Below are 14,104 nucleotides of genomic sequence, written 5' to 3' on the forward strand. Positions count from 1 at the left end.
GACTTTGGTGAGAAAACTCATTTGTTTGATTCACGGGTCAATGATGGGCAGCGTGTTGTAGCTCCGCCCACACTGTCCTGCCACAGATGTTCTCCGTTTGTATGTTGGGCTAGGTCTGCCCACCCCCCAGCCACCTATTCCACACCCTGCCCTCAGTCAAACCTCACAGGAGAATGTAAGCCAGTCCTGGAGGTATAAATTACTTCCAGTCAGAGAAATGCAGTGAGTTTATTTTCCTGCTACAATGTGTTAGTTTTGATGAAGTAAAGTCAAACTCTGAAAAATGCGTAGGAAATCTTCCCCCTAGCAATCAAGTAGAATCAGAAAGAAAACACTGAACATTTTTCAGTAAACATCTTAAGAGATTAAGACATGATGGGACCCCTTATGCATAGTATCTGTAGAGTAAGTATGGTTGCACCTGCAGTATTTATCTAAAAAAAACAAGTCATGGCCCTCTTAAAATATACCTGACTAAAACTACCCTCTAGATTACTGGTATGATTTGCAAATGCACACTTTCATATAACATCTTCCACTGTTAAAATGATCAAAGAGCTCTGGAAAGCAAAATTGGGAAATAAATCCTACGTGCCAGCAAGGTATGAATTAGTACAACATTTTACTGGCACTATTTACTTTCAGTTGGTCACTAACTCTTCCATCTCTGTAGCAGGAATCACGTGCTCTCGCTCAGCCATCTGCTTCCGGGTCATGGGGAGGTCATCATCAGGGTGACACAGATGAGACAAACGCTGTCAGCAGAAACATAAAATAATGGAAAGGTGGATCTTCATGAGACAAGTGTTTAATGCAATATAAATATGAAATACAATTACTATGTTGATAAAAATACCAAGAAATTTTCATAAAAAGAAACCCCTGAGACTCATTCATTGACCTGTGTTGAAAATTTTTCAGGTTTTACCTGAAACATGTAGATTTTTATTTTCTAGCATAATACAAATTGTACTGTTAGTGTGCTAGGCAGCTAGGAGCAAGTATTGAAGCAGACTCTGCTATAGCATGTTACAAAGGACAGACAGATCTGTCTGCATCCACCTTCCTTAAATTTCAGCACACTACATATCGACTGATGTGCGTGTGAGTGTGTGTGTGATTGGATAAAAAACTGTAGGCCCTGGATAAGGGGGTGTGACTGTGGGAACAGGGCTAGCTCCCAGAACAGCTGGGGAGACATGGGTTCTGGGCCTCACCTGTCTGAGAGTGCCAGTGCTGAGGGAGAGCTTGACCAGGCTCCACCCCGGAACCAGTACAACAGAGGAGAGGGCCAGCAGCCAGCCCAGCACGTACGCCCAGTCTGGGTACACATACCAGCGGTTAAAGGTCAGGGGCTGGTAATCTACCACATAGAAGATGAAGGATCCCTATGGGAGAGCAGTAAGAGTGGAGGGTTAATAACACATATACTGCCATTGTATCATAGATGCATAATTGTTAATAGAGCAGGTTTTTTTCAATAGTAAAAAAAAAAAAAAAATTAAAAAAAAAAAAAATATATATATATACAAGCCTAAAATCACCATGCGCAATGCCAAGCATTGGCTGGAGTGGTGGACTCTGGAGCAGTGAAAACACGTTTTCTGGAGTGATGAATCACGCTTCACTATGTGGCAGTCTGACAGACAAATTTAGGTTTGACGGAATGCATAGTGCCAACCGTACTGGCCTGAATGATGAGATCCCAGAAGGTTTTTGGTGTTTGTCAGACCCTGAAGCTCTCCAGGACTGACATTTCTGATGCCTGGCCTAATGACCCTGAATCATTAGGTAAATCTAGTGATGGTTAGAATTGTACAGCAAACAATGAAAACCACAGTCTTGCAACATGCCAAACTAAAATATATCCGTAGGAAAATTCAATGACTTCCATTTCTCCCTCCTCACACTTTAAAGTACATAAATTATTTGCCCCCAGCATGAGTGTCTGGGTGTCCCACATTCAGACCAACAAAGTAGGCATTCAGTTTAGTGTCCAACAACTGTGGCTCCTCCAACCACGAAGCTTCTCCACCCTAGCTCCCCAGTGGTGGAACGAACTCCGCATCCCTCTACGAACCATTTGGTCATTGCCCATCTTCCGCCGTGGTCTGAAGACACATGTCTTCAGACTGTACCTGGACTAACTATCACTACTCTGCAGGGCACTCCCAATATAGGATCGCTCCTATAACTTGAATCTGACTAATTTGTTTCTGCAGCACTTTCAAGTATCTCCATCCAACACTTGCATTGCACTTGTATCATCTTGACCTTGTAGCTCGTCAGCATGCCTCCTATTTTGACTTACTATAATTTTCTGACCTAGCCTATGCTTACTATGTGAACTGGACTTAATGTCTTCATGGCTATGGATAACTGTTACAATGAGTATTGCACCTTATTGACAGGGTGGGCACGGTGACATAGTGGTTAGCACTGTTGCCTTGCAAGAAGGAGGTTTGAATCCGGGTCCGACCGGATCCTCTCTGCATGGAGTTTGCACGTTCTCCCCGCGTTTGCGTGAGTTTACTCTGGGTACCCCGGTTTCTTCCCACACTCAAAGACATGCATGTTAGGTGCGCTCCTGCAGTTGCCCATGGCCAAGGCACTGGCCTTAGAACTGGAGTTGGTCCCAAGGTGCTGCACTGTGGCTGCCCACTGCTCCTAAGTAACTAGGATGGGTCAAATGCAGAGGACAAATTACCCCACGGGGCTCAATAAAAGTATATCTTATCTTATCTTATCTTATCTTATCTTATCTTATCTTATCTTATCTTATCTTATCTTATCTTATCTTATCTTATCTTATCTTATCTTATCTTATCTTATCTTATCTTATCTTATATCTTATCTTATTGGACTTGTGTTTTGTAGTTGTTTCAATAACCTTTGGTATGCACAATTATACTTATCTATCCTCGCTATTGTATAACTAATAGAGGTATATTCCCTACATATGTATTGTAAGCACATCCAGAGACAGACCTGGTGGATCTTGAGGAATACTAATTGCGTTGGTTCTCATTGGCGGCATTGTAAATGAGGGTCTCTCCCTCAATCCATTTGCGAGATTTAAATAAAAATTGAATGAATGAATGTCTATTGCACACAAAATCTCCCAATATACAGAGGATTAGACTGATTTAGAAGCACAGATTACAACCCCCTTTATACTGTGCTGGGCACCAAGACTGTAAAATTGTGACATCAAAATGTGTTACAAATGTGTTACAGAACTTAGCCCTTCTGGGGCACGCTAGCTACACTAGAGTCTACAAAACACACACATGCACTTTATACACAACACTTATCAAGCTCCTTGGTGGCTATCTTACTTAAACCCTACTCTTACAGTTTGAATCTCTCTGGCATTCCCTTAACTTTCATTCAGCAGGTCATGACATTACATTACATTACATTCATTTGGCAGACGCTTTTATCCAAAGCGACGTACAAAAAAGTGCATTTCATGGTCGTAGACAACTGCTGAACACGGGTTCAGTAAGGTACAATTACTTATTTTGTACAGCTATTTCTAGCCGAGAACAATGAACACTATTCTGGTCTAAAATCTGCAAAGCCAACTAGGCAGAAGAATAAGCTACAGACGAATTCATGAAGTAGGTATTATGTTTGAATAGCAAGACAGAACACTGGCTGCACGCTACTCAGCCTTACTTTTATTTTTCTTCCGTAAAACACCCTACCCTGATGCCTGTAATGCAGATGCTACATGATTTATGACATTCAGTAATCACAAACATCATCACAAATTACAGAGAATGCTCATCACATTAGATTAATAGTGAATAATGAAATGATATAACTGAACCTAATATCTTACAAACTGATACGACAATGGGCTTCTTCTGTTGGGGCAGGACTTCCCAAGCAATTTTCCTCTGCAGTGAACATCTTACTTGTGACTCTACAGCCTATTAATGATGCTGAAGTTTGCAGTTTTATTAAATCCAAAATCCAACACGGTTCAGGTGTGCAAAGATGAGGTTTTACTGAAATAAGTGAGTAAGGCAGATGCTGGACATCCCACAATGGGGGAGAGTGAAACTCACCAGGGTCACCAGCGGTGTGAAGTAGAGCCAGCAGAGCTTAAAGATGAGGCAGGGACGCTCCCCGGTCATGTCCTCAATCACATCGACCATTCGCTCCGCCCCTGCTCGAGGGTCACACAGGAATCGGCGGAGAGCATTGCAGTGTATATAAAGTGAACCTCCACTGAGAACAAAACAAACTCAAAAAGTAGAGATTGCAAATTTAAGTATCTCTCTCATTAGATTCCAGTTTCAAATTTGTTTTCTTTTTTTGTTATCCCATACCAAGGCTGTGCGCTTGGTATGGGATTGCTGGCTCTCTGGCTAAAAGGTGTCCTTTTTTAAGGGGTGTTGATTGTTCTTGGTATTCAGGGGTGTTGGTTTCATGATCATTAATTTGCATTGTTTCGTCTGAATTCAATGGACCTATGTTTATTTCAAATCAAATCAGTCGTGCTATAACATTTTAAATATCATTTAGATACATTCTACCATTCTCTGTATTTTTAGTTGATGTGTTTAAAAATAGTTTCTCCTGTCTTTGGCAGTGAAGGAAAGTTCTAGTTAAAAGGCAGTGCTTGTGCATCGGACTTTGTCATTTTTCTTAATGGCTGTTTTGACAGGGTAAGAAAAATGTAAACCATGGGCATCTTTTTTTTAAAATGTAGGCTATGCTTTCCTCTGCCTCAATGTACAGATTTAGAATTTCATAAATGTAATATATTTTTCAAAATTCATTTAAAGCATAAAGCCATTTTCCTCATCTGTTCTTAACATTGTTAGTACATTGTGTTGGTTCTTGTTCATCATCCTTTCCCATTTGGCACCATTTTTTAAATTTCTATTTCTACAGTGTTGCATTGGAAACACACATTTAGTTGGAAGGTACGCTGTTTTGTAAATACAACCAGGTTTCTTCCTAAGTAAAAATCCAGGCAGTAAAGGCCTGCACTCACCAAAGAGCCAGCCTATGACCAGGACCTTGAACACGCTCAGGAATAACACACAGGCCCCATTAATGGCATAGTAGTCGAAGAGCTGGAACACATACATCCCCCCCTGTTGGACAGCAGGGGAAATGACAAGGGTAGATATGGCAAAATACAGTTGGGAAGTGAGATATGGAAATGTGGTTATGATCAGATTGATCCAAGTTTGAATTCTCTCATATGGCCTGTAGCCTTGAACGAGACAGTAAACCTGAATTAGTTCTATCAACATGCGGGGTTGTAAATTGGTGGTAATTAAAATGTTATCTGTGTAATCTGTGTAGGCCAAAGGAGCCTGTGATAAGAATATCCTCTGGGTAAACTGATAAAATATATTGAACTTTCTCTCCCCAGCTTCCTTCTCACCTCTGTGACCATCACCAGCTGCAAAATGAAGCTGGTGAGGCAGAAGAGCAGGAGGAAGATCTCTCTGCGCCCGGCCCTACGCAGTACCCTGGGAAACATGTCCGTCACCGACGTCATCACCACCTCCATTATCACAAACTGACCGACAGATAGACAGATACCCCAAGGTTCACCAGAGAGGCAGGGAGGGAAAGGGAAGAAAATATGGAATGAAAAAGAAAGGAAGGGAGAGAGAAATATGATTGATACACAGTAATGTTTAATTAGTGTGTTCCTGCTTGTGAGAAACTATCCACAAATACATCTTTATTAGCTATGAAATGTTGTCCAGTAAGCTCAATATGTAATCTTGTTGTGCTTTCCAATGACCCAGCATCATGCCTTGCTAGCTCAGTACAGCTTTACTTCATGTTAAGCATGAACCAAACCAGAAGAGTCTAGAAGTGTGTAAGGACTGCAGCCAGTTGTAGTGCTGGCAGTTTCACAGACTGAGCAGCCAGGAATGGTGAGCTGCAGCCAGGTGACTGATTACCTGTGAGTCCAGGCCCAGCAGGATGATCATAATGAAGAAGCAGGTGGCCCACAGCTGAGGTAGGGGCATCATTGCTACTGCTTGGGGGTACGCAATGAATGCCAGACCAGGTCCTGGGAGCAGGGAGCAGGGAGCAGGGGAGAACATGGAGGTGATGGGAAGGAAAGACAGGAGGAGAGTGAAGGAGACAGAGAATGAATGGGAGAAAAATAAATGATCCAATAGTGCTTACTCTTCCTCCCCTTCCCTCCCAGGTCAGATTCCCTCTTTTTACATGTACACATTTTGCATATCCAGAGTACCATACAAATTGCCATTTTACATATCGTCTGTTAATACAGCTGGACATATTTTGCAGCAGTAATTTTGGTTAAGTACCCTGCACAAAGACAGCACCCTAGCTGGGAACTGAATCCATAACCTTTGAGTTACGTAATATTATTTCTCTCCCTTTCAAGTCAAACTCAAATGCTTAATTGTCATTATATACAGTAGACTTAATAATCACCAAACCAATAGGAGAGAGTTGAAATAACTAGTTTCCATTTAAAGTACACAATTGCGTGATTATTGGTCATCATCAAGCTTTGTACTATACTACTAAAAGAATACCTTACAGTATCTGTTTTGGCAGTACAGTGGAGTATACAATGGAGTTTTCCTGATTGCTAATTTATGGAAATCTAGGGAATATTTCTGAGAAATGTAGAGTTTTTATTATTTATTACATTCTTATGGCTTTATGTGTATATATGAGTATATATATATATATATATATATATATATATATATATATATTACACACGCCCATCAGCTGGAACCTTCTGAGTGAACTGAACACTGCACCTGAAAATCTTAAGCTTCTTTGAAATTTCTCACTGGGAATAACCTTCTTGCCAAAATGTTTGCTTGGCCCCACACATCTTATCCTAACTTATTTTTCTTCGCCAAATTTCTTGCAATTTTAGTCCATGTTTTACTTGCACCATAGGCTGAAGTTATTAGGCTACCTGGGTTTTTATGAAAACCTTAAGGTAGATAAGATTTCACTCAATTTAATTACCCCTCCACTTCCCTCCCAGCCTGCTATTTCCCACATTGCATAATGATTGGATAGACATCTAATAATTTAATTGTAATTAAAGCCAAGGGAGGCTATTTTAGGGAAAGTCGTGTCTAAGATTATTTTTGAGTAAAAGTCAACTTTTTGTGTTATTGAAGGTAGAATTTGGGGGGAAATTATCCTTTGGTTTGTTTTTCAATAAATGTGCATGTATTAACTGAATTCTTCTCTACCTAAAGTTAAAAAAAAAAAAACTATATATATATATATATATATATATATATATATATATATATATATATATTAATATATATAATACTGTGCAAAAGTCTTAGGCACCCTAGATTTTTAAATATAATATATAGTATGTATTTGGTCTTAGATGTTTATTTTTTGTGTTCTGCATTAGTGTATCAGTAGAAAACACCAAATTTGAGATTTCCAAACATGAATTCTCCAAAAAATGAAATGTTACACATACATTTTTGTATTTTGTTAAATAAAGTAATATTTTAAGTAATAGACTACTTTTCAGATAAAAACTTGATCAAGGATCTCTGGGATTCCCTGGAGAGCCAGAAGCAAGCAAAATAGCCAAAATCTTCAGAAGAACTGTGGCAAGTTCACCAAAATGCTTGGAACAACCTACCAGCCGATTTTCTCATAAAACTGCCAGACAGTGTACCTAAGAGAAGGTTGTCACACCAAACATTGATTTTATTTAGTTTTTAACTATTTACTGCTCTTTATATTATTTTTTCGATATTTATAACCTTTCATTTCATTATTTTTGAAAGCATCTTAGCTGTACAGCATTTTTTTTACAGGTGCCTAAGACATTTGCACAGTACTGTATATATATATGTGTGTGTGTGTGTGTGTACACAAACACGTGCAGTTCAACAAGCGTCCTGTTTGGCCAGTAGGGGTCACCCAAAAGCAATGAAACACAGATCGCTATCTAATTGAACCCTCTCATACCCTAAGCGAAGCAGGCACCAATTGTGCGTCATCCTGTTGAGCTACCTGCCACAGTGAGCACTGGCACGGTCTGGATTGTATCCAAGGCGGTGATGCTCATCCACGCACCACATTGTGGTTCTTTAATTAAATGAATCATCCAGCAGCTCGATAGTTATGTTTTTGTCACATCTTCATTATTTGTCTTGGCATACTGTACAAAGAGCTTCAGTACCTGATTCCGCCACTTCCTCAATGGCGACGCCCTGCTCATGTGCCATGAACCCCAGCACAGAAAAGACCGCGAATCCCGCCACTACACTGGTCCCGCTGTTCAGCAGGCACAGCCACAAACAGTCCCTGCAGAAACACCACCAGGGGGGTAAAATAATTCTCTGGCCTGCTCTTGGTATAAATGTGGCTTTCTCAGTACTGCACTGTACAAAGAGTTGCATACTTATGTTTTTTGGTTGGACCGCAACAGCCCTACAAATGTGAATGTCTGTGACTAAGTGACTGAGTGATGCAGTTACACCATTGGTCGGCCGAGTTATGAAGTTACACCATTGGTCGGCCGGATGAAGTGCGTTAGGTCCAGCCATATACTAGGTTCTGACCAGGTGTTTCTCTGCATTTCTGCCCTAGTGCACTGTGGGCATGAAAGGGTCTTACTTGTAGCAGTTGTTGTTATAGGTGTTGTAGCTACCCAGCACAATCAGAGTACCCCCTCCAATACCGTAGGAGAAGAAGATCTGTGATACTGCTTCCATCCACACCTGCAGTGACATCACAAATCATGAATACATTGGGGGGTCTGGCATAAAAATTCATGTGTTTCCCAGTGGAATGAAATAAGGAAAGAGAAATTTTGCTGTGACAAGGTGATGGGGCACTGCCTGGAATATGCTGGCATAAGCTGATGTCACAGAGTTCTTACCTGTGGGTCTGCCAGGCGGGTGGGGTCAGGGTACAGGTAGAACAGCACCCCCTGCAGAGCTCCAGGTAGAGTTAGCCCTCGTATCAACAACACCAAAAGCATCAGGTATGGGAAAGTAGCTGTGAAATAAACCACCTGGTGTGAGAGGGAGAGAGAGAGTGAGGGCCTTTTAGTCATGTGAACACAGTTTATTTCAGATCCCTTGGCACTTATTTAACCCATTCTGAAAATAGTATGCTAAGAAAAAGGCCACATTTTTGGTGTAGAAAGATGAAAATTTGTATGAGTATCCAAAAGACATGTAAGTATATACAGTGAGCTCCATTATGTTTGGGACAAAGACATATTTTTTCTTGATTTGGTTCCACAATTCTGCATTTGTAATCAAACAATTCACATTCACAAGTACAGATTCGAAGATTTCATTGAAGGGTATTTTTATGCATGTTGGTTTCACCACATAGAAATTACTGCTCTACACATAGTGCCCCATTTTAGGGCACCATAATGTTTGGGACAAATGGCGTCACAGGTGTTTCCGATTAGTTAGGAGTGTTCAATTGCTTCCTTAGTGCAGATGTAAGAGAGCTTTTAGTATCTAGTCTTTGTTCTAGGCTTTTGATTGTCTTTAGAGTCTGTTATTGCTATCTGATGATACTATTTTTAGCTGTTACTCACAATGGACTATTTATTTTACTGTTTCTTGTGAAAATACCAATGGATCCATAGGTTCTGGAGATAGCAGGTTAATTTACTTTGGTACACTGAGATTCCAGATATGCACATGTAAGAAACAATTGAGAAAGGAACATCTGACCTTTTGGCTAAAACTATGATAACAGTAGCTCCACATCCATAATCTGTTTTCAGTTTCAACACTATTCTACTTCTGTGAATTTCTGACTATGGCTCTCCATCTGAATTTATGATGAGGATAACTTTAGTTTAGACTTTTTAATACTCCTGTGACACACTCAAGCACCCATTCTGTGTGTGTCTTTCCCTGAAAGAAACATTTTCTCCCTCCCTCCCTCACCCTCTCTCTCTCATGCACACACACAAAGGGGATACATGTGTGTGAGAAAGTACAGAGCAGAGTCAGACACAAACAAACATCTCAGAATTCAGGTGCAGGTGTGTGTAAGGTCAGTGGGAGGGAAGAGACTCAAATCATGGATTAGGGCTTTTCATCTACAGATGAACTGTTCCGCATAACTTAATTGTGTTTATGTGCTTTTAGTTGTTGTGATGTACAATTTCACAAGTCAAAAGTTTTCAGGTTAAGAACACATTTAGAAATAGTAAAAAGGGAATCAAAGAAAACAGGAAGACGTTTGTTGCATCAAAATGTCAGCATGGTTTACGTGTCCCTGTTGGACTGAGCACACGCCACTCAGTGTTGAGCGTTCCAGTCTATTACACAGTCAGTCTCACTCTTTGTAGAGGCAGCCCAGGTAAGGACATTCTGTGCTTATCTCTCTCAGTAGCTCTGGGACAGACCTTGCCTGTAGACTTCACCCCCTTCCAGATGCAGAAGTAGCAGATGACCCACATGATGATGAGGCACAGAAGCACCTCCCACCTCACACTGCCCACCTCCTCAATTCCCCCCGAGATCGCCAGCACACGTCTCCTGGGGGTGGGGGGGGGGGAGGGGGGCGGGGGGGGGGGGGGGCAGGGAAAGAAAAATAGAATAATGAGGGGAGGAAAGGGAGGTAAGTAGAGAAACAGAAATATGAATTTTCACAAAAAAGGCCCTGCCAGTTAATTTAAATTTGTTCCCATGTAAGAGCCATAATGCTTTGCATACCCCTCATATCCTGGCCCTACCATGTACACAAATATTGAACATTTTCTCTTCTTATTATTCAGTGTTTCATTGGCATAAATGAAAAAAGGTTAAACTAGGCCAATGTGCTCCATCTCCAGATACAGTACATCTGTAAACTAGGTAAATATATCACCTGATGTGTTAACAGACTCTTATCCAGAGCAACTTACACGTTTTACATACATTCATACAGCTCGATATTGGCATAAGTAATTAAAGCTAAGTAGATTATGTTAAGATTTGAAAACCACAACCTCTGAGTTTCCTAGTTCACGAACCCTGAGTTCTGTACGAGGTGCAATCCTATAGAACTCAGCCTGCGAACTTACTCCCAAAACTCAGTAGCTGCAGAGGATGAGTAGTTGGGCTGTTGGGTCCAGTTTGTGGTGAGGTTTCGGTTGGAAAATTCCACACAGTGATCTGAAACAGAGAGTAGCCTTTCCTACATCATCGAAACAGACTCATTGGATATTGCAGCTGAGCTGCAGGCCAAATTCGTTATTCTGTTATTGTTTAGTCTGGTTTGCTGATATGCAGACAGCTGTTAATAAACCAGCTCTGTATTATGAAAAGATTACAAGTGTTAATACATATGAAAATATATATTTAATATTGACATATTACAAGTGTTAAGGATACATTTTGAAAGCATTGCAAAACAAATAAACTGAATTCTGAAATACATTCCATGAAGCAGGCATAAGATCACATATGAATGTTGCAACCTGAAATACCTGGCATACCTGGCACACGTACTGGCATGCAGAAGCATACCAGTAATAAGTTCTTCATGCTTGATTGATCTGAATTTGCCGTTCAATTTTCTGAAAGAGGGGGACTGCGGTACCCAAAGGAAATGGGGGTTCTTACCCTACCCAGTATAACTTCAAGACAGCTTTGTACCTGTATGCACCATGGATTGTAAGAGGAGCAAATGTCACCTGTATTTCAGGTGTTCTTACAGTCAGCCCAGTGTAGCTTAGAGACAGGCTCTGTACCTGTGTCCTCCTGTATGGACTGCAGGTGGAGTTATACCACTTACATTAATTTCAGATCTTACCTGAGTTCCAGGTGTTGGAGCAGCTGGCCCAGGGCAGCTGTAAGCTGAAGGAGAAGAAGAGGTAGAAGAGAGCCCAGGCCAGGATGATGATATAACACATGCAGCCGTAAAACAGGACCAGCTGGCTCGCATAGCCAATCCCTGAGACACACATATACACATAGGCACACAGACTGAATTAGTGGCTGACAATGTCAATCGTTAGTCTGAACAGCTACAGCGTGAAAGTATGGGTTATGAACATGCCTGCTGTGGTTCCTCTTAGTATTTGTATTCTTGATGATGACACTGATGCCTTCTGCTTTGAGAGACACTCTGGATTACAGTCTGAGAACTGCGTGTAATATATTGTGACTATTTCTTCCTGTGCGATTGCCCAATTTTCCCTGTAAAAATTAAGTCCACCTCTTAGCCTCACAGAGCTAGATTCTGGTGTAGAAGTACAATACTGCAGCTGCAGTAATTATAGATTAATTTTCCTGGTGACCTTTGATTTGGGAGAATATTCAAACCCCCTCCTGTGCCGTGATTGAGTGCTGACCAGCAGTACTGTAACCCTACTGCTGATTATCCATTAGCTCCCAGTGTATTCACTGACCCCAGCCCACATCTCCACGCCTTGGCTCAGGAGATTTAATATATTTGACATTACATCCGATTATGAGCTGCCCTGCAAGGCTGTTGGGCGCACAGAAACAGAAACTGGCCTGACCATAATGCTGATCCACACAGCAGAACAGGACCTTAATAGGGTGAGCCGCCAGGCAGCTTAGAGTCACACTAACCATTCCCCGCCAATAGCAACAGTGCACCTCTGCAGTTTTTGCATTTTTTATGTCTATAGAAGTTTGGGGATTCAAAGGTATAAACAACTGAACTGATTCCTGGGCTGCATGGGGAGATTTGTACATGGATTGAGAGGCAGTCGCTTGGGCCAGGCCACAAAGTTTCCCCTCTGTTTATTTTTTAATCTCACCCTCAGCCAATGGGCACAGCTTCCTCCAGCATGTGATGGCCCCCTCCTGGGTGTACTGTCCCATGACAATATCCAGCAGGAACAGGGGTATCCCACAGGTCAACGCAAAGAACAAATATGGCACAAGGAACGCTCCTGCAGACACACACACACACAACGGAAACACTTGAGATAAATCACCAGCCTCGTGACTGTTATGTGAACAAAACCAGAGATATTTAGTTCCAGGCAACCAGTAGTCTATGATTATGGCAGGGTCCAAATCAGCACACTTGCCTACCATTGAGTATACTAGCTGAGTACACAGGATGAGTGAAGGTGCACAAATGAGTGCAGTAGGCAAAATTTTCTCTTTCTTTGCACTGTACATGAAATCCCAGGATGATGTACTTATTTCCAGGGTTTCGCTGAGTGTATTTGGGAGCATACTATCTAGAAAGTAAACAACCATTTTGATCCCATGAATAATACATGCAGCTTCACTTTAGAAAAGAGGTGCAGCTTCACTGACAACAACAACACATGAGCATGACGTGCAAGGGCAGAACGTCTTATGACACTTCCACAGTACGGTTGGAAAATAGTATGGATGATATTATATACAGAGTCATCTGAAGGCTGAATTTGACAGGCTTTGTGACTCTGCTTGGGAGGTTCCCATAATGCACTCCTATCTGCCATGTAACATGTACATACACAGAAAGCGCAGTGAACACTGCACCATCTAGAAACAAGAACTATGTAAATCAATGCTCATTTTCAAGTTATAGGTACGTTTAACATGTGAATCAAACCAATAGATAATATTAAGTCTTATAAAACTCACACAGTCTTACTCGTGTTTACTCAAACTCATTGACACACTGATACTTATTCATACTCACGGTCACACTTTGGAGCACTCACACTCCTACTTGCTCTTACTAGGACTCATATGCTTACACTCATACACTCACTCACTCTTACACTCACTCACATTCATACTCACAGTCAGACTCATACTCACACTTATACATTCACTCACTCTTACACACACACATACTCTCACACTATTTCACTCATTCACTCACACTCATACACATACATTAACATTCACTCGTGCACTTATTCACACTTACACTCATACACTCTCTCATACTCACTCATGCATTACTCACCGCCGCCGTTCTTGTAGCAGAGGTATGGGAACCTCCACACATTTCCCAGCCCCACTATGTTCCCCGCCACCGCCAGGAGGAACTCCACCTTACGCCCCCACTGGCCCCTCTCCTCCAATGGCCTTTCCGTTGTCTCCCTCTCCTTCTTCATCTGTTCTTCCCCTGGGATCTCCCACTC

The 14,104-nt window shown here is 41.4% G+C and overlaps 1 protein-coding gene across 2 annotated transcripts; it reads right to left on the bottom strand.

The window, feature by feature from the left end:
• Positions 1-209: 209 nt before the first annotated feature.
• On the bottom strand, positions 210-14,104 carry LOC118209643 (sodium- and chloride-dependent GABA transporter 2-like). Of its 2 annotated transcripts, XM_035385182.1 has the most exons (14): positions 13,927-14,104; positions 12,770-12,904; positions 11,794-11,934; positions 11,063-11,153; positions 10,403-10,535; positions 8,903-9,037; positions 8,638-8,741; positions 8,201-8,325; positions 5,943-6,055; positions 5,411-5,548; positions 5,012-5,114; positions 4,077-4,177; positions 1,218-1,388; positions 210-755 (listed from the first exon to the last, which is right to left on the bottom strand). In XM_035385182.1, the coding sequence occupies exons 1-14, from the start codon at positions 14,075-14,077 to the stop codon at positions 642-644; spliced, it is 1,755 nt and encodes a 584-aa protein (XP_035241073.1). In that variant the 5' UTR covers positions 14,078-14,104; the 3' UTR covers positions 210-641. The 2 variants fall into 2 exon arrangements, with proteins under 2 accessions (XP_035241073.1, XP_035241072.1); XM_035385181.1 differs by lacking the exons at positions 12,770-12,904; positions 13,927-14,104 and adding an exon at positions 12,040-12,142.

This window comes from Anguilla anguilla, chromosome 12, assembly GCF_013347855.1.
Source record: "Anguilla anguilla isolate fAngAng1 chromosome 12, fAngAng1.pri, whole genome shotgun sequence".
NCBI lineage: Eukaryota > Metazoa > Chordata > Actinopteri > Anguilliformes > Anguillidae > Anguilla > Anguilla anguilla.